The sequence below is a fragment of the Ctenopharyngodon idella genome, chromosome 16 (genome assembly GCF_019924925.1).
Source record: "Ctenopharyngodon idella isolate HZGC_01 chromosome 16, HZGC01, whole genome shotgun sequence".
In the NCBI taxonomy this organism is placed as follows: domain Eukaryota; kingdom Metazoa; phylum Chordata; class Actinopteri; order Cypriniformes; family Xenocyprididae; genus Ctenopharyngodon; species Ctenopharyngodon idella.
The window spans coordinates 16,143,527-16,169,945 of record NC_067235.1 but is presented as its reverse complement, the minus strand read 5'-3'; the positions used below and the strand labels follow the sequence as shown (position 1 = coordinate 16,169,945).

General features: G+C 39.7%; 1 protein-coding gene across 2 annotated transcripts in view; it reads left to right on the top strand.

Moving 5' to 3' along the window:
* The window catches only part of si:ch73-22o12.1 (nectin-2), a 75,565-nt gene that overhangs the window by 5,349 nt on the left and 43,797 nt on the right, over positions 1 to 26,419 (top strand). For both annotated transcript variants that reach the window (XM_051865027.1, XM_051865025.1), the window contains exons 2-6: positions 22,243 to 22,352; positions 22,526 to 22,778; positions 23,618 to 23,914; positions 24,248 to 24,365; positions 25,382 to 25,530. In XM_051865027.1, the coding sequence (XP_051720987.1) occupies positions 22,243 to 22,352; positions 22,526 to 22,778; positions 23,618 to 23,914; positions 24,248 to 24,365; positions 25,382 to 25,530 (927 nt within the window). The remainder of the gene's footprint in view (positions 1 to 22,242; positions 22,353 to 22,525; positions 22,779 to 23,617; positions 23,915 to 24,247; positions 24,366 to 25,381; positions 25,531 to 26,419) is intronic.

Sequence of the window (26,419 nt, the reverse complement as noted above, 5' to 3'; positions counted from 1 at the left end):
TGCCCTGTATAATTTTTAGCATCAGCAGAAAATAATTTTTTACATAAGTACATAAAATGGACATTAAAACTGCAATATACCCAAACGAATCAGAAACAAATAAGAATTGAATCAAATTGAGAGCTTGGGTTAGGGGGACAGAGGGATGTGCCCCCTACAAATTTGGGATGAGATGAAATTGTTAATATTATTATTTTCAATATCATAAAGAAAATTTCTTCTTTTGGAATGAGATACTTACTGAGTGTTTCTAAGACATGCAGATACTTTATCATTTGAGGCAGAAAAACATCAGATGATGAAGTAACTGAAAGGCTTCTTTTCTTTTAGTGGAATGAGCGTGTGTGTCCTAAGAGGTTCACTGGGAGGGATGAGGGGGGTGAAAGTGGTTTTGATTCCTGAGGATTTTTTAAAAGCACACTCGTGCTGTCTCATGAATTTAGCATGCCGGTGGTTTCAGGACTCCTCGTTCCGAGTGCCCTCGCACACTGGGCAAAGCGGAGTGTGGAGAGACGAGGTTGCGTGAAAGGACATGTCTGGCTGGGTAGCGGTTCCTCCGAATAGCTACATAAGCGAGACTTGAATCCCACAATGGAGTGTTGCATTATATTATAAATAGTGCTAAAAGAATCTCAGTCCTGCGGCATCATGCTCCATTTATTGTCATTTAACATGCAGGCACACATGCCCGTTCACACCAAGAACAATAACTATAAAAGTAACTATAAAGATAACAATTATCAGCATCGACATCAATGCACAATAACATTCTGCGCAAACTGTCTACCACTTTAAATGCTCAAGATCTTTAAAGTCAAATGGATTCTGGTTTTTATTATTCAATGGTTTTATTGTTCATCAGATAGAAAAAATATTGTTCTAAAAGTGATTCCAACGATATCGTTCCTCTGTTACTGTTATAGCTGTGGCAGAGCTCCAGACTGCAACCAAATGTTCGCATTTTGTAACCTTTTTTCCTGCCGGTGCGACAATTTTGTTAGAGGTCACGCTGGTGCCACCACCATATTAACCAACTGATAAGAGTTGCCTTTCATGTTGCATATGAGAAACATCAAACGGTAAACGAAAAGAAACCGCTACTCGTTTGAGCTGTGCTGCACGGACCGTTTATCAGCTCGGAGCAATACTAGACAGCGCTGCACCAGCTCAGAACAGGTTTACTCTCGGGCCAATCTCGGGCCGAGCACGAGACACAGTTAGTACACAGCGCTGAGAGATCCAGTGAGAAAGAGTTCAAATTCACCGCAGAATTAACATTGCAGTGAGATCTAGTCGGAAGCATTTAAATTTAGCGCAGAATTCTCTGTTATAAACCACAGATATCAGATCAAAAAACGCTGATGTGGAAACCAAGAGAAACACTGTCCAATGAATGAACAAGTTACAGTATAGAAGGCTTTTCAATCCACAAATCACCAACATTCACCATGGATTTAATGTAGCAACATTAACTGTAACCATGGTATTGTGGCAGAAATAGTCAAATATTTTTTTTTTTTTTGTTTTTCGTTGCATTATTCATCTTTAGGGTTCGTACAACCTTTTAAGAGTGAAATTCATGCACTTTTCAAGGGCTTTCAAGTGCTTCAGTTTTTTCCAGCACTTCAAAGCTCTAAATATTATCCAATTTTAATGTTATTTTTATGATGATTTGCAAAACTAAAAGTTTAAAGATGTAGGAAAACTAAAACTTGTGTGCCCTGTGTGGAGTAGACCTTTTTCTCATACAGAACAATTTTTTTAACTTTATCGTTATAGTTATCGTCCTTGGTATGAACAGGCTTTTAGTCATTAATCGCATCAGTATGCAACACGTTATGCTCCACGGGAGGAAAAATTAAAACCACTGTCTGTGACGAACCATGTGACCTTCGGGAGCCCTGTCATCAATCACAAATCACACAGGAGACGATCTTCCTCTTATTAGCCTCGGTTTCTCTCACTCACTCTTTTATGAAGTGACTGTGATACTGTTTAAAAGATTGTCCTTCCTCTACCCCCCCCCCCCCCCCCCCCCCCCTTTTTTCCTAACTGTCCTTTGGTGTCCATATGGAGTCGGCTAGCCAGAGGCAGACAAGGAAGCGAGGCTTTGCTCTATTGATCCTGTATCGATCAGCAAGGCCAGCGATGCCCTTGTGAGTCGACACGGCTTATTGAAGACGTTAAGCCTCTGCCCTGTCAGACTGACATCATTGTGAAATATAGTCCCTTGTTTCCAGAGGACGTCTGATGTGATGACTTATCTCCTCGTATTTTTATTTACTCTTTGCTTTCTCTTATATCCCCACCGCCCTTTTTTCCCTTTCACACTCTTAATCCCTGCACTCAGTTGTAGTTAGCAATGGCGTAAGCGCCTGTTTGCCCTTGTCTTTCACTGTCTTTTCCTCTCCTCCTCTTCCTGAGTGGCTTGCACCTGGTCCGCAGAATGTCGTGCCAGTCCATGGCATGATGGAAGCCGGACTGGATCATAGCCAACCAGAAATGGCCTCGTTTTTTGTGCAGCCTCATTCCAGACCAGATACAGTAACTACAGCACAGTTACAGCGAGCTGAATTATCTTATTTCTGTAAGCGAGAGCGACACAGCGCTCCTCAGAGAACGCTAATGTCATTAGCATGCCCAATGTAGCGAGCTGTCAGAGAAAAACAGCAGTGACCTTTAAGATAATTTTGCCCGTCTCCTGTGAGTTCTGTAGGGTACATTTGGTGAATGCTAGTGTATGTTCTCTGTAGTAATTTATAAGGTCAGCATATTTGAAGAAATACTGTAAAATAACTAAGAGTGCGTGAATCACCCAAATTGAGTTCTCCTGAGATTGTTCTCCCAAAGAAAACTGGAGCTTGTCTAGGTGACTCTTTGAAAGTTTGGAATTTAAAGGAACAGTTCATTCAAAACTATAGCTGCAATTCCACTGTCGGGTCAAACCGTTGCTTAGCCGTTCCATTCCATTCCGATCTGGCCCAGCCGTTACAGATCATTTTCCACTGTGGGGCTGATAACAGAGCTCTTTGGAATGTAATACGCAAGAGTTTACACATGTCTGAGATGTAAATAGATGGAGGATGAATTTAAATAGTCCGTAGAAAGTCATAGAGGTTTAGAACATGACAGAACTTTCCCTTTAAGCCTCATTTGAACATACAATTAACATTTTGTTGGGTATGTTTGCCTAACAATCTTCTTTGTTTTCTTCTTGTTTTCTTCTGACCTCTGATCCTCATTGTGTTTCTCCAGACTTCCCTCTGTGATGTTTTTTTTGTCTTATTCTTTTGCTCCTGTCAGCCATTTAACAAACGAGCGCAGTCCATCCTACCACCAGTCCCTCTCTTCCTCTTTATCCATTGTTTCTCACTTCTTCCATCTTGAGGATTCAGTCCACTTAACAGGTCTTACTGCTGGGATGTTCAGTCTGTCACTCTCCAGCGACCTTCTTCCCCCTCTCTCTCTCTGACTCATTATTCCTCTGGTCATGTCTTTTTCTTTCCTATTTCTCTTCCTCAGCTTTGTTGTTGTTCTGCAGTTTCTTTTGTTTAGTGTGGACTTTAGCTGGATGTTGCTTAATCCAGTTTGCTTTGTAAAACCAGGACAGTTGATACATCTACAAGTCGGAGTAAGCTTCGAGCGGCTGTGTTTCTGTGCTGTGTTTGCGGTTATTATTATGACGGGAGAATCCAGGCATGATTCTCGTTCCTGATTTACCTTTCATGTAAAATCATTCTTTCAAATGCAACCAGTCTATTTCTCTTTCATATTCGGATGCAGTCATGTCTCGTTCTTTTCTTCCTTCTGCCCTTTCTTTTCTCCTCTAAAAGAAGGTCCATGTTTCTGCTCCCAATCACACCATTTCTCTTAAAATTGGGTCTGACCTCTCTTTCCTTCTCCCAGTAGTCTTTCTCTTCTCCTGTCTCTTTCCTTTCTTGTCACATTATGTGGTTCATGAAGGTTAAATCAGTGAAACAGCTCATTTTCAAACGTTGAAAGAGAAAAACACACTTGTGGAGATGGCAGAGAACACCATTTGGTGATTCATTTAAAGGTCAAAATACTCGTAAGAATCAGTGAGAGAATTCACTGACACCTGTGACACAAACAATAGATTCTGAGTAGGTGACGCATTTGCTAGATTTAATTTAAGCTATTTTTTGATGCGTCACACGGGGATGTACATTCAGTAATGGTGTTTCGTTCTGTTTTTGAAGAAATATTTAAAGTGAATTAATCTTTTTTTTTTTTTTTTTGTGCAGTGGTTGGGAAAATCTGACCGATTCTGTACTTTTACTGAACAAATAAGTGTTTTGAGTCTCAGTTGTCATCACAAGTGAAATTATTTAAGGACATTGACAAAATGGAGGAAAAAAATAAATGTGCTTTGTAATTTGTAAAAAAAAAAAACGTTAATCTGTTTTTGGAGAAATGTGTTGAGTGACTATAGCTCATAAAAGACAAAAAGACACACTGACTTCTGCCACCTACTGATGTAAAACAGAATCTAAACGAATCTGTTTGGCTGATAATGTTCATCTGCTAAAGGAATAAATGTATAGGCCTATGTGAACCGAGTCAAAGGATTCAAGTCACTAGAATGAATCACAATCACCACTGATAGCTTATGCCACCAGTACAGTTGATGAAGATGGTAGAGGCATTATAATGCATTATTGTATTTTTTGTTTTGAATTCCTCTTCAATATTGCACATAATTATTCATTAAAATATAGTATCTATCAGTCACAGCTCAGTTCATCAGTGATGAGTAAAGGGAACATGAAATGGTGACCATGGAGGAACAGAGAGGCCATTGTGTTTGTTCTCTAACTCTTCTAGAATCACACCGCCTTTCAAACAAGTGTGTGTGTGTGTGTGTGTGTGTTTGTGTGTGTGTGTGTGTGTGTGTGTGTGTGTGTGTGCGCGTGTGTGTGTGTGTGGGAGTGGGGGGAGGGACTAAAGAAAGCCCCTCATTGTTCTCTCAGCCGTGTCCATTCATACAGGTAAGTGATATGGCAGAGCCGGAGGATCCTCCCTTCTCTTCCTTTGCTCTCTAGAGAACAGAAGAATGAAGAGAGGAGAAAATGTTCCTCACGCTTATGAGGGGTGAATGGATAGTTTTCACTGTGTCTCTCCTTTTTATGGCCCTCTGTGCTCCCTGAGAAGCAAAGCATGATGGGGAATAAAAGCACTGACACAGTGGGTGAATTCCAAATGGAATTTTTATGCCCTCGAAGGGCATTGCGGGAAAAGAACGCTACTTGTAGGGTCAATCTAAATTAAACTGACCAGCTCAATCCCTCAATTAGCGAATTAGTGTAAGTGAAGGGTACATGCTACAGTCATTTCAAGAAAAAAAGTTGCTGTTTGTAATATTGGATTCCACATCTTCATGATTCATTTTTAGCCTAATTTAGGCAATTTTAAAAAGCCTAATGCTCTCCACACATAGTATACGTTCATCAAATACTTTCGCTTCAAATTCATTAAATTCATTAAAGTTTGTTTATTTATTTAGTCAGTGAAAGATGTTATCAAGGAAATATTCCATTGAAAAATAAACTGGTCCAACTGCGGGTGTGCCAAATGCGTAAATATGAGATGACCTGCACCCTTCGGAGTTAGTAAGGCAGTTCTAGTTCTAATTTTCATATGAAAATTCCTAATCTCTGTGTGTATGGTTGTTCTGTATTTTCATGCAGCTTTGTATGTGCATGCAAGCTTAACATCTGCTATATGTATGAGACGACTAACATGTGATGTAAATTTGTTTTCAGTTTGTGAGCGATTCTTTTGTGCCATAACCGAGCCCTCGGGGCAACACAGGCCTGTGAGAGAACAAAAAAGAAAAGAACAGGAAAAAAGCCTCAGGCGGAGCGGCGGGCAAGGGATGTAAAATTGATTCTAAGTGATTAGCACTAGAGCTTTTTGATTAGGCAGATGCAGCTTAAAAGGGCAGAAATCTCTATTCAGCCTTGTCTTCATCCCCCTGGAAAGATTTATCTAATATGGATTATTAATGACATTGACAGTTACATGTACATTTGGCAGATGCTTTTATCCAGTAATAGGCTACATATCAGTTCATGCATTCCCTGGGAATTGAACCCATGACATTGCGTTGTTAGCAGTTTGAGCTACAGGAATGCTAATAAACTTGTAGTGCCAGTGACCACCATGCCTGGTTCCCCTGCTGTTATCTCTCTTTCTTCTTGAATCCCTCCTCTTCCTCTTTCCCTTATGTCTTCCTTCCTTCCTTTACCTAAATGTGTGCCGGTATACCACTCCTTCCTGTCTCTCTCTCTCTGTCAGTCTCTCTGTGTGTGGGGGAGGTCTATGGGTCCCAGGTTGTAGTGTCCTAGTTTTTCTCTCCTGGTCTCCCTCGCTCCCTTCTCGGTGTTTATTTATTTAGATGCCGAGGGAGAGAGGGATGAATAGATGGGTGGGTGAATGAAGGGATGGCTGATGGAGGAGAAGGAGAGGTGTCAGGGAGCGAGAGAGAAAGATTGATATTTTAACATTCAGTTGAAGTGTGGCTGACAAACAAGTAGCTCTCACACAGAGGTTGTGCAAATGCGTTTTCTGATGGATTTCTTGCTTTTAAAATGGATTTGTTCAAACAACCTTATTGAGCCATGTTGTTATTCTTTTCTCACCTTGTGTGAGATTTTATTTGATGTCATTCCTGATGAGCTGAAAAGAGCAGATGAAACGAATCTCCCTTCTTTAGCATTCTGCTTTTCTCTGAGATCCCCTCGTTCAGTCCTTCGCTTTGATGGGAACTCAAAGTGCAAAACTGAAAACTTTGTGCGTGCAGGGTCCCTGGCAGTACTTAGAGAGTTGAAATGGTTTCTAGCTAGCAGTCGAAGAATGTAGGTGTTATTTAAAGTCAATGTCAAATTGTAATGAATCTTATTTTTGTCTTAATGCACTTTTCTGGTCTTATTGTTAATAATTCATCAGTGTCGGTATGTAGCCAATCTGGTATGATAAAATCAAACTCTCCTTTTTTTCTCATTAAATATCCCATTTCACTCTGAAATACATCACATTATGGAAGTTAAATGGGTTTCGAATGACAATTTCCATTTCATGTCAACTTTGAAGCATATTTGTAATTATATACTAAGGGGTTTGCGTTTGCTTATTATCAAAGTGCTATATATATATTTTAAATTTTAAATTTGCTTAAATTAGTGGTAATGCTAATCTTGCTTATAGCGGTTCTCCTAGAACTTATTGCATGTGCATGTATGAATAAATTAATTAGTGCATGAATAGGTGGACTGCAGAAATAGATAGATGATGAGATATGAGAACAGATGGAAAGAAGAAGAGAGACAGTGTGAGCATAACCTTACACCTGGTGCACTATAATGGGGTTAGACAGGGTTAAATAGTGCATAGAGGCTGCTGGTGTGTGTGTGTATGTGTGTGTGTATGTGCGTGCGCATTCAGGAAACAAAATGCTTGAGAAATGTCACCAGAAGTTCATGAATAATGTTTTTTTGGAAAAAATGTTTTCTGTTATTGTTTAGATTTTGGGTTAAAGTTAGTCTGTAGTAAAACTAATTCACTTTACTTTAGTCCTGTTTACATTGGTACTTAAACATGCATGTGAGTAAATCAGTTTAGATCAGAGATGCTGTAAAGAATGGCTCTTTGAACTATCAAGTAAATATTTTGGCTCAGTTCTCTGCGGTTGAGAGATCAATCAAGACAGACTGAAAGCAAAGCAAACAACACAGCGTTTGTATATTTTAGCAGCCTTTATCAGTCAACAAATGCTTTGAAAGCTGGTGAGAGCGAGATTCAGAGGCAGATGTGTGTGTTTTTGTGTTCTAGTGTTTTTTCAACACGAGACCTCCAGTCTGATTCATCTCCTCTCAGTTTGATTCATTATTATCTTTTAGCCATTTGCTCTCAGTGATGACCTGGGATGAGATAAACCTACTGCTAATGTGTGTGTGTGTGTGTGTCTCCATCCCCAGCGGTTACCGGAGACGCAAACTCCGAGGGGTGCAGTGTGTGTGGGGGGTGTAATTAATCTGTTGCCATGGAAATGGTGTGTACCCCCCCCAATCTGTCTGATGACCTCACACCCTGTAAGATGTTTGTGTGTGTGTGTGTAAGTTTTCGCAAAGTAGATTTTCATAATCTTTATGACTCATTGAAATACAAGCTACACCACGTGGCAGCAATTTGTATGTCCCAGTTCGCAGTTTTTCATTGTATTTTCTTCCTGTACAAATGTTAGTTTCATTTTTTTTTTCTAAATGAATGTAAAAACAGCCCTTCTGCTCGTGCGAGGTGCCGTTCCTTCGACACTTAGCCTCGGATTGATGTGTCCTATTTCTCCTTGCTGCTGCGGCTGCCATGTCTTGACGGTGCAGCAGGGTCTGATGAGGACATTTGCACACACACGCTCGCACACTTTCCTTTGGGTTCCTTCATCTTTGAACTCACACAGGCCCTTCTTGTTCCGAGTGTCAGAAAAAGGGAGCGAGAGCGCGAGCGAGAGGAACTTCAGCTGTCTGAGGGAGTGAAAGACTCACTCAAGGGGAATGCAGAGCAGGTTACTTCAGCGACTGAGCTCAACTCCAACTCTTGCTTTATCTCCCCCTCTCTCTCTCCATATTTCATCTACCGCTCACCCCCACCGTGACCATCCACACACACACACACACTCACTCACACACACCACCCTGTGTCTGTCTCTCTCCTCCGCAGGGCAGTGTCTGTGAGCTGATGGCTGTGTCTCTGTGCAGATGTGATGGGAAACAGCTGTTGCATTTCTCTGCTCGCTCTCTTTTTTTCCCTCATCTCCCTCCTCCTGTTCCACCCCTCCTTATCCCTGGAAGTAACAGCGTGATGGGTTTACGACCCATTTTTCAGGACTCCTTGTGTCCGGATCTTCTTTGGCTGATCATTCATAGATAAGCTGGGTTCCTTCACCGATCTGCTCTGGAATGTATCAGTCGCTGTGATTAAGGAGAAGCAGATGTGGAAGTGATAACACTCGTCTTCTCTCTCCTCTTCCAGGTGTTGTTATAAACCACTCCTTTAGGGGTCGGAGTGTTTAGGCACCTCACGTTTCAATCCAAAGTTTGTCCGTCTTGTTTGGCTTAAAGGGTTAGTTCACCCAAAAATGAAAATTCTGTCATGTCGTTCCACACCCGTAAGACCTTCGTTCATCTTCGGAACACAAATTATGATATTTTTGATGAAATCCGAGAAGTATGTGACTCGTCCATAGACAGCGATAAAACCACCACTTTCAAGGTCCAGAAAGGTACTAAATACATCATTAAAACAGTCGACGTGACTACAGTGGTTCAACCTTAATTTTATGAAGCGACGAGAATTTGTGCGCTAAAACAAAACTAAAATAACGACGGCTGTTTCTCGTTTTATTTCTTCTCTTCTTGGTGTTAAATTGATAACTGTCACCTCTGCTATCCCAGGTGTTAAAGTTCTAACGGTCTCTTTCTCGTCTCGTCTCTCCTCTCACCTGCAGATCCTGTCATTTCCAGCAGGTAATTAGTTAGACATCGCTGCTGGAGCGTGTGAGGGCATTTGTGTGCGCCTGTGTGCGTTTGTAATTAGCCGCGTCTCTGATGTGTGAGTGTGTATGTGTGATGTGAAGAAAATCCAGGATGATCCGTTCCTAATCAAAAGTGGTGGCAAATCTCTGCCGCCTCAGCCTAATCTCCCTCACATCCTTTAAAAGGAGACGCCGGCAGCCAGCTCATTTAACAGCTTAATGCTGCATGTGTGTGTGTTTCCTTTAGCCCCTCTCGTACATGTCATATTTAGCTCTTTGGTGATCTGCTTAATATATATTATACTTCTGTTAGATTCTCCCAGAAGTCAACAACACGGATACATGTATTCATTTAATCAGCCCCCTGTTCGTTCCTTCTATTTTCTTATGGTTTATCCCCCTGTCTCCTCTCTCTCTCTCTCTCTCTCTCTCTCTCTCTCTCTCTCTCTCTCTCTCTCTCTCTCTCTCTCTCTCTCTCTCTCTCTCTCTCTCTCTCTCTGTCACCCTCTTTGAAGATCAGTGTAATTATAGAGAGCTAGTTTAATTAATGGGGGGTGTTAGATGCTGTGTGTGTGCTATCAGCAGATGCAGGTAGCGAGTGATCTCTTGATTGATTTCCTCTTTTATTGTTCGACTTTGACATGACACATGCTGATAAAGGCAGAGGATTCACGTTTAATTTTTTACAAGACAAGTCGTTCTGTGCCAGTATTATCAAGAGAAATATTTTCAACGTTTTTGAAACATGGAATAATTTCTGTTGGTCATCGTGATGGAGCAGATGTTAAACCTGACCTCATCCTCACTGTCTACACGGCATGTTGTGTGTGTGTGTCCATCCATCCATTCTCTGTGGCACTGAGTCTCACAGGAAAGCAGCCCAGATTTGTGATCCGGATATTTCCATTTCTGCATTCTTCTGCTGTGAATTAGCAAGATTTATCTGTAATGATGATAATGGTTTAAAACCAAATGAGCTTTATAGTTTACCACACACAATCCTAGCAACAGCAATATTAGCCAATATTCCAATCGTAGCCTTCCTCTGTTAGCTTGCATTAAAAGCACATTTATGATTACTATTTCACTATAGTTTCAGCACCTGATATTATATCAAACAGCCTTTTGCAGTAACAAAACCTATGGTTGTCTATGGACCTACAAAATTTCCAGAGCTGCGAAAAGTATGAACAAGCATATACAGAGAACACTGACAGTCAAATGTGTAAATTAGAATATATCTTTGATATACACAAATCATCATACCAAACCAGGTAGAAGAACAATGCTTCTTCATCTTCTAAACCACCAAAAAAGAAGGAAAAAAAGGAAGTACGAAGCTATCAAGTAAATTGTCATATTTATCGAATTTAACGCCACAAATCGCAGTTTAGGGGACTAAACTTGCATTTACTGTGAAATCAGTTTGTTTTTGACAGTTAATTTATATTAAGTGTTATTAGTTTAAAACAATTAAGTTTTGACTCTCTGAAGTCTTTTTTTCTCTGAAGTCTCGTTTTGCCTCTTTGTTGCCATCTCTGTTTGAAACCTGCAATTGCAGTTATTTGTGGATTCATCATCTTTACGTGGGTTGTGCATCGGCTCGGCTCCTCAACATGAATGAATCTAATGCTTTGAGGAAAATGTATGGCTGTCAGTCACTGCACCAGTGGATGCTGTACAGGTATTTCGGGAAAACGGATTGCATTCTTGGAAGTATGACCAAAAAAATAAGAATTTTCACCGGAAAATGTATCTGTAACAAATCTGCAACTTTCTACGCTATCAGTGGTGATAAATCTAAGAATCGCTTAGCTCATATCACATTAAAACGCACAAATTATTGTCGTTATACTTTGTTCTCAAATTGTTAATGTTAACAACATGAGCATTGTGTGTATTTAGTGTGTATTTAGCGTTACCTGTAGATTTCAATTTCTGTACAGTCCAATCTCTAACGTTAATTTGTCATAACATACTGTCCACCGTTTAATTATTCCAGCTGCTGTGAGAAAAGGCTATAAATGATCCGCCACCTGCAGCATCCTCACGTGATATAGGCTACTAGCTAGGACTCCTTTATGTAAACAGACATGACGTAATGATGCAAAGACGAACGGCTGCATGCTCGAATTTCCTGCGGAAACCCATCAGTACCACTCAAATTAGAACACATTATTACAAGCTTATGGTTGTGAATTAGGCTAAGGCAAGGAGATAGTTTTGAACACTGGCTGGTTATATACTTGCTCAAAAATTGATTTTGGATAACCAAAAAAAGTTACGGACTGCAGCTTTAATCTCTGAAAGGAGCTCTTCTACTCAAACTTCAGATTTATTAATATTAAATGATAAAGTAAATATCTGAGCACATGTAAAACTGACACCTCAGAACCAAGTCATAATATTAATATTCATGTGCCACAGAAATTCCATTAAGTAAAAAGACTAAGTGGAGTGCAAAGATTACCCTTCAATGTCATTGTGTGCTAATTACTATTTATGAGCTCTTTATTCACCATATAGTGATGTCATCTAAACCTTGTTTCAACACAGCTACACCCAAGTAGTGAAATGCTTCATTAATGTGTTCAGTCGAATGTGTCTTAGCCTAGTAAATGCGGCGCTGTCTGTCCACACGCACGGCTCACCCTATTCTCCTCAGATGGGCTGTTTTGTGTCTGTGTGCTTTGCTAACACTGGCCATTTAGCTCCTTTGAGCCGAGTGTTTACTGACTCTCAGCGTGTTTACAGACGCTGTAATGAATGTATGTTCAGAAAGCGTGCTGTGAATGCGTCTGAGGGGGTCTGTGGACTTTGATCCGTGCTCAGTACTCTAAACAATCCTTGCTAACACTTTATAATACTTGAATTTATAGCATTTACAAACATAACATTATATGATGCTTGAAGGACTACTTGTTAACAAACGACATGAAAATGTAAATTTGATGGAAAAAAAGGACATTTTGTCAGTTGATTGGTTTCAATTTCTTATGTTGTGCATTTGACGTACATTTTGATTGCAGTTCACATTCAGTATGAACAGATACATTTCTTGTCGTTGGAAACTTGGTTAAGACAGTATAACATGTTCAATTAGTTACAGATAAAAGTTTCGTAATTCAGCTTGATTCCTTTACACAAGCTCTCAATTCAGTTTGATTTAAGTTGCAGTTCTAATTAGATTTGATTAGATTCTGATTCATTTGGCGGTATATTTCAGTAATATTGACCATTTTGCTTGGGTATGTTGGAAATTCACTTTTCGTTAATGTAAAAATATGTGACATTTTTATAAAACTATTACAAAAATATTTAATCATGAACACTTCAGTTACAGACTCCCATAAAATAATTTAGAAAGTCTGTTGGTCTTTTTGGATGATTAATTGGAAGGGCCGAATAATAAGAGTAATTTATTCTTGAATGGGGCTACACTGTTTTTGATTTACAAAAAAGAATAATTTAAAAGACTTATTTGTTTGCAATCTGACTACACAGTAAATGTCAATATGTGCTGCTCTCAAGGACATCTAAAAAAAAAAGATGTCTTCTTGCCATTATATTTGCAATACACAGTATTTTTATCTCATATTCCATTTAGACTGCAAAGATGTTCAGATATTCATATTTAGGGCCCGAGCACCAATGGTGTGAGGACCCTGTTGTAATTGCTCAGTCAATTATTCTTCTTCTCCGAAATAAATTGCATTTTTGAGGGCCTAAACATGCTTGAAAACTCATAAAACTTTCACAAAAATTTGTCTGATATGGGTTTCAGAATTAGGTGTGGCAAAATGGCTCGATAGCACCACCTACAAAATCGTGCTACGTTTCACGTACAGGTATGAAATTCGGTAGAAACGTGTAACAGCCAAATACCTACGGGCATACAATGTCCGATCTGCCCCAAACTTCATGTTTTATTAGAGTCCTGGCCTGAAGACATCGACATGGCAATATTCAGTTAGTCATAGCGCTACCTGTGGGCAACAGGAAATGATGTTTTGCACTGTAATTCACTCTCAGAAACACATTTAAATATGCCATGAAGTACCAAACATGTTAGAAACACGTTAAATCATGCAACACTTGGCTAAGTGCTAATGTATGCGATTAACGCCATGAAACAGGAAGTTGTTGTAACTCAGGCATACAATGTCCAATCTGCCCCAAACTTCACATGTTTGATAATAGTCCTGGCCTAAAGACATCTTCATGGCAATATTCAGTTACGGTCAAAGAGCCACCTGTTGGCAGCAGGAAGTGTGGCACGTCGAAATGAATTTGCCATAATTCTCCTGTATTTACTCGCTTACATGCATATTGCCCACTGTTCACTGTTTTCCTAAGGCCACTGGGTGGCAGTGAGCCTGGGTGCGAGGGCCCTTTCATCACCCTTGTAGCTTTAATTCAATTTAGTACTGATCTGGCACTGTGTAATATGAATGTTGAAGATTATTCTAAAGGGTAACTAAATCATGTGGTGGTATTTATTTATTTTTTTTGTAACTAATGTTACATTCACAAAACCGAACAAAAAAAGCAAGTACAAGAGAGTAAGACTAAACAAAAGTTATTCTGCCTCCGTGGAAGTCCCGGATCAGCTCTTCTGAGGATTGTTTAGGTAAATGTGAGCCTGCTGTGAGTTTGTATTGTACGCGATTGAAGCCTAGTATAATGTGATTGGCTGCGGTCTCTTAGCTATGGCTGGAGATTGTGCTATCTCTTTACTTTACCCAGAAGCGACTACCCGAACGGGTTCCCTCCTTCTGGAAAATGCAGGAATCCAATTACACACCACACACAGATGGAGACAAGTGTGTGTGTGCAAGGCAGCAGAAGTAAAGAGAAACCAGAAGTGTTTAATTATTGGATTCAGTCTGTATTTTGTTCAAGGGCTAGTCATTCGATCCTCTACATATCACGTGTTTGCATTATGACTGCTGAAAGAAGGAAGTTCTTTGCGTTAAAGTTATTTATGACTTCTAGATGCAAAACAGCTACTTTGAAAGTGGTTTGAACACAGAGCAAATGTGTTTTTGTAAGCTCACTACATATAGTTAATTTTGTAATATTACTGAATGAAATAGAAGTATTAGAAAAGTTCTTCTGAGGACATTTTCTGACATTTCATGCCCACAAGGACAGCAAAACCTGTTTTTCTACACACACACAAAGTGCTTCCAGATTAGTCTTCAGATTACCTCTGAGCTCTGTGTGTGTGTGTTGAAACATTCACTGAAGTCTGTGTGTCAAGTGTGTATGGTTTTTGTTGTCTCTAATCTTAAGGATTTGTGAACGCAAACAAACAGCAATCATTCGTCTCCTTATCTGGTCTCATCTGATTGGTCACCCCTGGCCAGTGACATTTTAAGTGACATGCGCTGATGATTGACGGCTGTTACAAGCCCAGAGTACATGCAGGCAAAGACTCGACGTGTCCAGCAAAACGAGGAATGACTGTAGTGATACACAAACTGTGTCACTCCTAATCGAAAATGAGAAGCCTATGATTTATTTGGGAGAAACACTTTTCTTTCAGTCCTTGCAAAAAGCATCCTGTTGTTATTCTTGTCTTTCTCTCTCAGTGGTAAGTGGCAGATGAATAATTTAGCCTGTAGGATGGAAGTCCCTTCGCCCTGGTCATGTGTCACTCCTCTCAATCTGTATGTGCTGCACGTGTTTGTACAAAGAGGCAAATGGATGGTGATTTGTGCTTCATTTCAAGCTGCACATGGCCCTCATTCTTTCTCTCAGGCCTCATTAGCTCATAATTGTGAGTGTGTGTGTGTGTGTGTGTGTGTGTGTGGTAAAAGGGAATAGGGTTGTGTGAAAACTGCTCTTTTTTTTCTCTGTGTGTGTGTGTGTGTGTCTCTAAAGTATCATTTGAGCTCCCCATAAGACCACACATGCTCAATAAAAAAATATCTGGCCAAAATAAGACATGCACCAGAAATTTGGCTACCGAAAATTTCACCCAAAACCGCTATTTTCAATTTTGGGCCGAAATGGTTTTGGTGGGCCGAAATCAGTGTCCGAAACAGACGTTTAATTAGCGTTTCTCCGATGGCATGTTTTGACTGTGTTCAGCGTCTATTTTGTACACACAACGTGGATAAGCTATACAGCATTTAAACATGTCAGCTGTGTGGACACTAGCTATGGATTGACGATATTAATTTCTCGATTTTAATCCGTAATGATATGATTTCTTAAATCTAAAATCTTTTAGTCTGTGATGTTTTCTGTTGATGCGTGAAAAAAGTCACTAAACATTTATAGCGAGCCTGCCATCCATTGCAAAAAGCTTTGTCTTTTGTTACTTTTAAAATGAAGCAACGTCTCCACTTTAAAATTCAGATTTTATTACGAAATTCATCAATAAATGTCATTTTGGCACTCTTTTATATGGCGTGACAGATCGCTGTAGCACGGATCAAGCGCACATGAACCGATTCTCTCATCTCCTCTTTACTATATCACAAAATAAACATGAGTGAATATCAGAAGTTATGTTGAAACATTACAGCTTACCGAAATGAATCATGTCTCATGTAATCGCTCAATCAGTGTTTCAACCGGGGAAAGATGTCGATAAAACAGCTTGTAGGCTATACAGTGTCACTTAATGTAACATTTACCTCAAGAAAGCTATTCAATGTCCATAAACTCATTAGCTAGCTAGAAAAAATAACTCTAGAGAAGAGCATTTTGCCAAATATATGTGTTGTATTAAATATTCATTATATTTTTACTTAACCTGTTAATTATGTCTTCATTAGTTAATGAATGTTCGAATAAATGAGAACAAGTTATTAGTTTATTGTCGTTTAAATGTTTATAATTCACCAATGAACTTAGAAACAATTCTGTTATTAAAAAGTTAAATTATGTTTTATTATTACAAACTGCCTTTTGTGCAATTTACATGTTTGTATGTCTCAGTTTTAGCTATTCGAGTGTTGATTAATAAATAAGTTTGATTGATTAATTAATTTATTATTTGTTTTTAGCCAAGTGCATCCTGAATTTTTGGTTTCAGCCCAGAGTTTTTATTTCGGTGCATCCCTAAAATGATCACACACTATTGAAATGTTTGTCATTGATAGTATATTCCTGAATGGCATGTGCTCCAGACACGTCTGTGTATGAAATCCCATATTTACATTATGTTAAGGATATACTAAAGTATGCTTAAATATAAATACATCCACCATTGACCTATGTGTTCTTTGACTTATATGAGAATAATTTACCTACGACAAGTACAATATAACAAGTACAAAGTTCTTTCATAATTTACTCTCCATCATGTTGTTCCAAATTTATATGACTGACTTTCTTTTGAAGAACATAAAAAAGATATTTTGAGAAATGCCTCAGTGTTTTTATTTTTTTATTATATTGTTAACCTGTTTGATCGCCAACATTCTTCAACATATCTTTTGTGTTCTTCAGGAGAAAGAAATACAGAACTATCCTTTAGACCTGCAACAAGCAGCCTGAGTTCTCTACCATTTTTGTTAAACCTTTTGAATCTGATGTCTTCTCATCTCCTGCGGCCTCGTGGGATAGCAAAGTGTCCACTGGCAGCACACTTCAGAATCTCAGCAGATGCAATAAATCTGGGGATTGTTCACCTACTGTTTCATGAATACATGAGTATTCAGACATCTGACATTCAGTCTTTTGACACTGTACTTAGCATACAGTATTTTTGTCTTGTTTTCCAGTAAGAAAATATCTGAACTTCCTTAAAACAAGATAAATTTACTTGAGAAGCAAAATTGTAAGATATTATGCAATATACACTGCTGTTCAAAAGTTTGGGGCTGGTAAGATTTTTTTTTTTTTTTTTTTTTTATGTTTTTGAAAGAAATCTTTTATGCTCACTAAGGCTGCATTTATTTGATCAATTATACATAAGTTTGGCCTGCGACTTTGTGCCAAGGTCCCTCTTATTCCCAGCTTTCTTGTCTCCTCTCTACTGTCTCTATCAATAAAAAGTGGAAAAAGTCCCTAAAAACAGAAGGTACAGTTTCACACTTCCAGACATCTGCGTATGCAAATAAACATGTTTACTGTACGCGCAAACACACGCACGGCCGCGTTCCCCACGGACCCCCTCAAGCTGTTCATCTCCGTCTGTTCCCACCCCTCAATCTTTATTCCTCTCTCTCTGCACACATCAGCTGTGTCATGAATGATTCTCATTCACCCACCGGACATCTCCATTTTCCTGCTTACCACGCATTTACTCCGAATATGTGTGAGTGTGAGCGATAATAAGCTCTGCGGACAGAACCTGTGTGCTCCGTCATCTGTCCTTGTGATATAAAATGAAGGTCTACTCACACACACACACGCAATTGGTAGTCACAGCGCGTTGTCTGCATTCTAAACTCCCATTCTGGGCACTCGTCTGTCACTGTCCGCACTGGACTGAACAGTTTTTCTCCCAGGATAGAGGGATGAGAAGCGGGAGCTCATCAGATTTAAGACCACGGTGTTCCCTGTGTGTGTGTGTGTGTGACATGATGATGGGTGACAGGCCTCTGAATGGTGGTGTGTGATTTACATAAACGCCCTCTGAGTGTGTGTGTGTGGCATGTCACCTGCAGGCGGCAAGCATAGAGAAAACATGGTTGACACACAGCCTCTTTCTTTCATTCTGTTTTACATGCTGCTTTGGACCTTAATCCGGGCAGATGCTGTATTTAGTTTTATACAAATGGTAACAAAGTTGACAGATAGACATACAGTCTTTTTAATGGGTTGTACTGCTGTGTAACTTTAGTGCTAATCGTTCAGTGCAGGGCTTTTCAAAAGACATGAATAAAAGAGATGTGACATTGGACTTAAAGGGTTAGTTCACCCAAAAATTTTTTTGTCATTAATTACTCACCCTCATGTCAACCCAAACCTGTAAGACCTTCATTCATCTCTATTTTTGATGAAATCCAAGGGTTTCTGAACCACACATATGCAGCAGTGTTATTGCACCTTTTGAGGTCCAGAAAGGTACAGTAGTAAAGACATTTTTAAAATAGTCAATGTGACTACAGTGGTTCAACCTTTTTTGCACACCGTTTTGTTTTTGTGCACAAAAAGTATTCTCGTTGCTTCATAACATTAAGGTTGAACCACTGTAGTAACACAGACTATTTTATCAATGTTTTTACTACTTTTCTGAACCTCAAAAGGTGCAATAACGTTGCTGCCTATGTGTGGTTCAGAAACCCTTGGATTTCATCAAAAATATCTTAATTTGTGTTCCAAAGATGAACAAAGGTCTTACGGGTTTGGGACGACATGAGGGTGAGTAATTAAAGGGTTAGTTCACCCAAAAATGAAAATAATGTCATTTATTACTCACCCTCATGGCGTTCCACAGCCGTAAGACCTTTGTTAATCTTCGGAACACAAACTGAGATATTTTTGTTGAAATCCGATGGTTCAATGAGGCCTGTATAGCCAGCCATGACATTTCTCTCAAGATCCATTAATGTACTAAAAACATGTTTAAATCAGTTCATGTGAGTACAGTGGTTCAATATTAATATTATAAAGCGACGAGAATATTTTTGGTGCGCCAAAACAAAACAAAATAACGACTTCTATAGTGATGGTCGATTTCAAAACACTGCTTCAGGAAGCTTCGGAGCGTGTCGAATCAGCGGTTCGGAGCGCCAAAGTCACGTGATTTCAGCAGTTTGGCGGTTTGACACGCGATCCGAATCATGATTCGACACAAAAGATTCATAACGCTCCAAAGCTTCATTAATGGATCTTGAGAGAAGAAATGTCATTGCTGGCTATGCAGGCCTCACTGAGCCATCGGATTTCAACAAAAATATCTTAATTTGTGTTCCGAAGATGAACGAAGGTCTTACGGGTGTGATGACAGAAATTTCATTTTCAGGGTGAACTAACCCTTTAAGGCAACCAGTATATATAGTATATGGTACCATATGTGTATCTCTTACAGACTTTTTATTTGCGTGAAATTAAATACGCCATCTACACTGACTGATGTGGTCTGCATCTCTGCTGTGCTTTGTTTATTATTGAATCTCTCTATCGTCTACCCCCTTCACTTCTTTCCATTTACAAACCGTGCTGCTGTATGTTAAGGTGAGAAGTGTATGTGTTTAGCGTTCTGATGGACCGCTGACTCCCTCTACACATCAGTGTAATTGACCTATCCACACTCTTCATCCAGAGAGAGACGGCGAGAGGGAGATTTTCAATAACAGGGCTCAGCGGTGCTAAACGCAGGCTCAGAAGTAATCGCCTCGGTGGACTCACACACACCCGCACTCGTCTCACTTTGAGCACCTGCGGAAGACAGAAAAACAGTGGGGTCCACAAGACTACTAGTGGGGGAAAAAAAACATGCTTCGGTTTGTCTAAATAAATAATAATAAAAAAATTCTTACAATTTATATTATTAGCATTACATTTTGAGTGAAATGTTGAATTGAAAAATAAGACTTTTTAATAAGTTTTTCTTTCCTACTTTTCTGACCTTCACAGTTTTGATGTGGTGGTGTTTTTTCAATTTGTGAGTTTCAGTCTTTTCAGCTGGTTAGCAGACAAACTGGTCTAACTAGTTTTATGCTTACAATACTGTAGGGTTTTTTCGTTCCTGTCTCACTCTTAAGTTGCAGTCACACTAGTGAAATTAATCCATTTTCTATTGTCAGTAGTGTAGCGATGCATGAATTACTGCTTACACAGAAGTCACTTTAAAAACAAACAGCTCTCTATTGGTCAATGTGGCGAATTCGCGCATCCAACTTGAGCCTAATGTGAAATCTGCATGGGGAAATCTTTCACCCTCACGCTAACTTCCCGCAATTTCCTATTGAAATTAAAGTATTTGGTGATTAACAGTAAATGTGAACACACCTTCACGCAGTAGATTTTATAATGTCTTTTGTAATATCATAGCAGGGTCATTCCGTGTCAACTCAACCAGAGGTCCCCAGCTAAAAATTGTGATTTTGATTAAAAACAAAATTCTGGTGAAAGAAATACATAAATGAAGTATTAAAGGTAGTGAATGTATATTTACTTAGTTAATCACTGTTTTTTGGGATCCCCATATCTATGTAATTGAACGAATGTAATCTTTTATATTTATGTCCCTGGTTTCACAGACAAGGCTTAAGCTAGTTCTATACTAAAATGCATGTTTGAGCTGTTTTAACAGAAAGCAACTTGTACTGACATAAAGTAAAATATGTCAGTGCCATTGTTTTGACTCAAGATGCACACCAGTAATGTTTTTTTCTAGTGTACGTTTATAAAATTTACTTAAATAGTCTAATTGAACTAAGGCCTAATCCTGGCTTAGGCTAAGCCCTGTCTGTGAAACTGGGCCTTAGAGTTACAGGCATGCAAACTTTGGAAAAGGAATATTTATGGCACTCAGACAGGTATATTCAATTGTGTTGATAGAAAGAAACAAGATGCATTTCTAGTTTCAACATTATTTGTTGTTCAGATATTCCTCTTTAAAAGAAAAATGTATTAGCTGTATGCAAAGTGACCCACATTTGGTTTTTGGCCACTGAAAATTGACCAATTTACACATGGAGCCATATTAAGGTCTCCATATCTCTAGCATTGTACCATATGAGGCCTTTAAAAGGAAGATACCAAAAGGAAAGTTTGTTAAAAAACAAAATACAAAAGGATATTAAAATATCTTTAATACTTCTTGAGTTACAGGCATGCAAACTTGGGGCAAAAAACACAAGAAGTGCTTTTTGCCATTTTTATACTGTCACCGTTGGCATATAATGCAACAAAGATTGCTAAAGTCAGCAGATTTTACTCATAGACCTACCAATCTCTGTGTAAAAATAAAAAGTGATACTGCCATCTTTCTAAAGTCATTTTTATCCCCTGAAATTTGATTCCAAATCTCATTTTGACTTTTGGCCTCTACAAAATAGTGGATTACTGTCGATAAACATCCATGACATTTAATATTATGACTTTCATCACTATTTATGTCTTTGTTCAGAAAAAAATATTAACAAAATCAAAAATTTGAGCCGGGGAGGTTTCCGAAATTTGGTTATTTTGACAGGGAATGACCCAGTAGAGAGCACAGGAAATTATGGGGAGAATGGGATCTGGAAATGTTGCGAGCTGGAAACTCTTAAACTCTGCTGGACTCGAAGTGGGACTGGAAGTCGGAAAGGCTCTTACATATATATTGCTCCCATGGTACTTTAATGTTTTGTGTGCAATTTTCACTTCTTTACCACATTACACCCCCACTGATGGTGCGCGCACGTACACACTCGTGCGCTCACTGAATGTATTCTGTCAGGGTTGTGCTGGATGATGAATGCTTCAGGCAGAGAGCGAGCTTGAATGTTTTTTTCATAGATACTTTCACACACACTTGCACACACACACACATTCACATTTAGATTCGCACCCTCTCACACACCCTGGCTGAGATCAGAAACATTGGCCTACTTGCTGTTTTGTTGTAACCTCATTTATCATTTCTCATTTTGCCATCCCTGAACTCCTAGACTGCACCAGTATGTGCTGAATTTCTCTCCGGCTGCGCTCAGCGAGGTGGTCGTGGGTCACCTGAATGTAGCTGGACAGAAATGAAGGTTATTTCCTGTTCTCATGGCCTTTTCTCATTCTCTTTCCAGGGTCGTTGGCTCAGCGCGTGAGGGTGGAGCCAGAAGTCATGTCATATCCTGGTCATACTGTGACACTGCGTTGCCAGTTTCCGAACCCAGGCGAAAACCAGCTCACTCAGGTCTGAAATCAACTTTGTTTCCTGCCAGTCTTAAGCAGAGCTGTGGAACCCAATGAACAAGAGTTTGTTAAAAGAACTTGTTAGTTGGGCTCGTATAAGAACTTTCTGAAAGTGTTTATGTGCTGTTGGTCATCTTCTGAATTTAGTTTGAATTTGTTTCCTCTGGCATGCAGGTGTCATGGATCTTTGAACCGACTGACGCAGAGCGAACCAACATCGCAGTTTTCCATCCAAGCTTTGGGGCAAATTACCCTACCAAATCCCCTCTAGCAGGGCGTGTCCGTTTTATATCAGACCCGCCCACTTTGGACAACCCGTCCATTCAGATCAAAGATGTGAAGATGACCGACGAGGGACGATATATCTGTGAATACGCCACCTACCCTTCCGGCAACGAACAAGGAGTCTCTTCGCTGATCATGCTGGGTGAGTTTGTTTGTTTGTGCAGAAAAAAAGAAACTTTAAAACTTGCAAAAATTTGAAGATAAATTCAGGGAATTGTATTTTTTATTATATCCGATTTAATCAAAAAAAGGGGATTTTTAAAATCTGATTAATCGAAAAATTTAAACGAAATAATTGTCTTTCTTTTCTTTCTTTTTTTTTTTTTTTCAATAAAATCAGGGGGAGAATATGCATTTTTTGTTTTTAAATTTTAATAACTGAAAGACAGCATTCTTTTCAATAAAATACAACTGGGAATTTGGCTCTTTTTAAAATAATTGACAGCTTTTTTTAGCAAAACCAGGGGGTGGGGAATTTAAAAGACAAGTGACAGCTTGGTCGAGTATATAAATATTTGTAATTTGCAGTATTAGCCTGCTTCAAAAAGTATGTGTGTGTACGCATACTCAGACTCACGTCTGTGTCCGTTTGTGGGCTTAAAAGGGATTTATAAATGGTATTGTCAGATCAATTGTGCTGCTGTTAATGTGTGTGAAATGTGGCAGTAACCTTGGCCGGGCTCTTGCTCGCTTGCCCCCTCCCTCCTCTCTCTCTCCGCTATTGATCTGCCTGCTTATCATGCTGAGAGGCCGTCGCTTCCCTGTCGTTCCCCGTCTCCCCTGCTTTTCTCCTTTCCCTCTCTTTGATGTCTTTCTCAGAGCGAAACGTGAGTACAATGTGAGCGCTGTGCTAGCGTGTGGCAGGACAAGCCGATCTGTGATCTTCCCGTCTCCACTTCCTCCCCTCCTCCTCTCATCCTCCCTTACCCTTCTTCACATTATAGCATCAAATAAAGGTCAAACTCTCTCTCTTTCTCACAGCTAAACCAAATAACACGGCTACAACTGTCACAGTTACCGCCGGCAAAACCCCGGTCATTGTGGCACGCTGTGAATCATCTAATGGCCGTCCGGCAGCGGCCATTTCTTGGTCCACGGCGCTTAACGGAAACGAGGCGACGCCGACGAAGAAGGACAATCCGGATAATACGGTCACTGTCCAGAGCACCTACATGCTGGCTCCGCAGCCAGCGGATAATGGCAAAGACATCAGCTGCGTGGTGTCGCACCGTACCCTGTCCCAGCCTGAGACCTTCCCGATGAAACTTGTTGTTGAATGTAAGATTTCAATCAGACCATTAACTACACCAGCAACTACTGATCCAAATACTGTTACGCTAAGCATTCTTTGTTGCTATAGTTGATAATTTCTTCAGTGAGTCATGTCTCAATTGGTCCAGGCCAGTAATATGTCTCGCAAATTACCTTGAGGCTTTACAGTGCTGTTTGGACCAGAAAAATTAGCTAAGGTCAATGAGGTCATCATGGAGTCAGCTGACGGACCATATCAGTGTTCGATTTACCTAAGACTTCAATGGCTTAAGGCTAAACTCATTCATAAAGGCTAATTGTTCGATCCACCTATTCACTCTGTCTTTCTCTCTTTATCAGATCCTCCCCAGGTGCAGATCGTTGGGTACGATAACAACTGGTACAGGGGCCAGACAAATGCATATTTGACCTGTCAGGCTGATGGAAACCCCGCCCCCATATCTGTCACCTGGAAAACGTGAGCATTTCAGTTCTGTTTAGTCTGAGCCTTAAGTCGGATTTACATCGTAGAATTTTAGGCACCTTTTTGCTGCTTTTCTAAGATCGTAAAAGACTTCATAGGGCAAAAGCTTTGATAGCTTTATGCAGGGTTGTCCAAACCTGCTCCTGGAGGGTCACTTACTTTCAGAGTTTAGCTCTAACACACCTGCCTGGAAGTCTCTAGTGATCCTGAAGATCTTGGTTGGCTGGTTCAGGGGTGTCTAATCTTGCTCCTAGAGGGCCACCTACCAGCCGGGTTTTGCTCCAATCCTAATTAAACACACTTGAGCTAATCAATGTCTTCAGGATTACTAAAAGCTTCCAGTCAAGTATGTTGGGGCAGGTAGGAGCTAATCTCTGCAGGACCTTCAGGAACAAGACACCCCTAGCCTATGCAAAGATTCTCAGTATCAAAGTTCTGGCAGTGTCAGAAATTGCGGCACAGTCGCGCAGTGTAGTGACATATGAGATGTCGATTGGACAGTTGGGACCAAAGTCTTGGCTATGATGTGCATCATTGATGTCGTACAGTGTGGCATGGCTTTTACTCAATGCTTCAATGGGAATATATCGTACAGCCTGATAAGCAATAATCGAAAAATAGTGTAAAAGTCGTACAGTGTTCACCCAGCTTAAGAAAATGGCCACAAACCGCCCACTGTCCATTCACAGACACAAAATTGAAAAGCACTTTTTCAATCTGGCACTCTCTATTCTGAATCGGCTGGCTTTAACACAACTTCTGGGAGAAAGGACTGATACATTTTGTTATTCAACGTCAGTCTATTATTGTGGTATCAATTGTTTCAAATAAACTCACATCTAAATGGCAGACTGTTGTCAGTCAAATGGCTTCTTCCTGTCTAAGTGGGTGGTTCTTGGCCAGAATAAAATACGAAGTGAACCAGACATAATGCTAACAGTCATGAGGTCTTTTAAGCTTTGGTTCTGTCTGAAACGTTATGCTAATGTTGTCTGAATGTTGTTTCTCAGTTTGTCCGGGCTGATGCCTGAAACGGTGCAGTTGAAGGAAAACCGGCTCGCCGTGCAGAAGGTGGATGACACAATAAATACCACCTTCATCTGTGAGGTCAAGAACAGCTTGGGATACGGCAGAGATCAGGTCACCATCTTCGTGAGGGGTGAGTCTGTCTATATAGTATTTCATCACAGGATCCTCACACATTTATACTGTGGTGAGTGTGAGGTGGTAGACTAAATTTAGACTAAATTTCAGACAAGCAAGGGGTTACAGTTCAGACATAAGGCAGTTTGTTGGCACTTTTCTTGTCTGTATGTGTGTTTCATTCCTCAAGATCTCCTCGCATGCACTGTCATCCCTCAGCATTCAGCTGTTCCTGACTCAGTGGTGTTTTTACTTTAGTCTGTGACTTTTGTTGATCCGGAAAACATGTCTGAAAATGTGACAGGTTTCCATAGAATTCTGAAGGACGTTTTCTGAAGGAGAGGAGTGTGTGTGTGTCTGTGTGTGTCTGTGTGTGTCTGTGTGTGTCTGTGTGTATCTGTGTGTCTGTGTGTGTGATTGCAGATGTAACTGTGTTTGGGTTGGGTTGAGTTGAGTGCAGCTGTATTTGGGTGTTGTTGAACAGTGTTTTGACAGTTTTCTGTTTAAATCATAGTTGTTGTGTATTCAGAAAAATGTCCTTAAAGTCAATATGTTGAAGATATTCTATCACTTGCAGCATGCTGTTAAAGCAATTTCACAGCGTGTGAAATTGTGTTGTGGTTATAGCTTACACTCACACACTGGGTTGGTAAGATTTTCTTTTTTCATGTTTTTGAAAGCCTCACCAAGGCTACATTTATTTGATCAAAAATACAATAAAATCATTAATGTTGTGAAATAGTATTACAATTTAAAATAACTGTAATTGTAAATGTAATTTATTTTTTTGGCAAAACTGAATTTTTAGCAGCCATTACTCCGATCCTTCAGAAATCATTCTAATATGCTGATTTGGTGCTCAAGAAACATTTCTTGTTATTATCAATGTTGAAAACATTTTTATT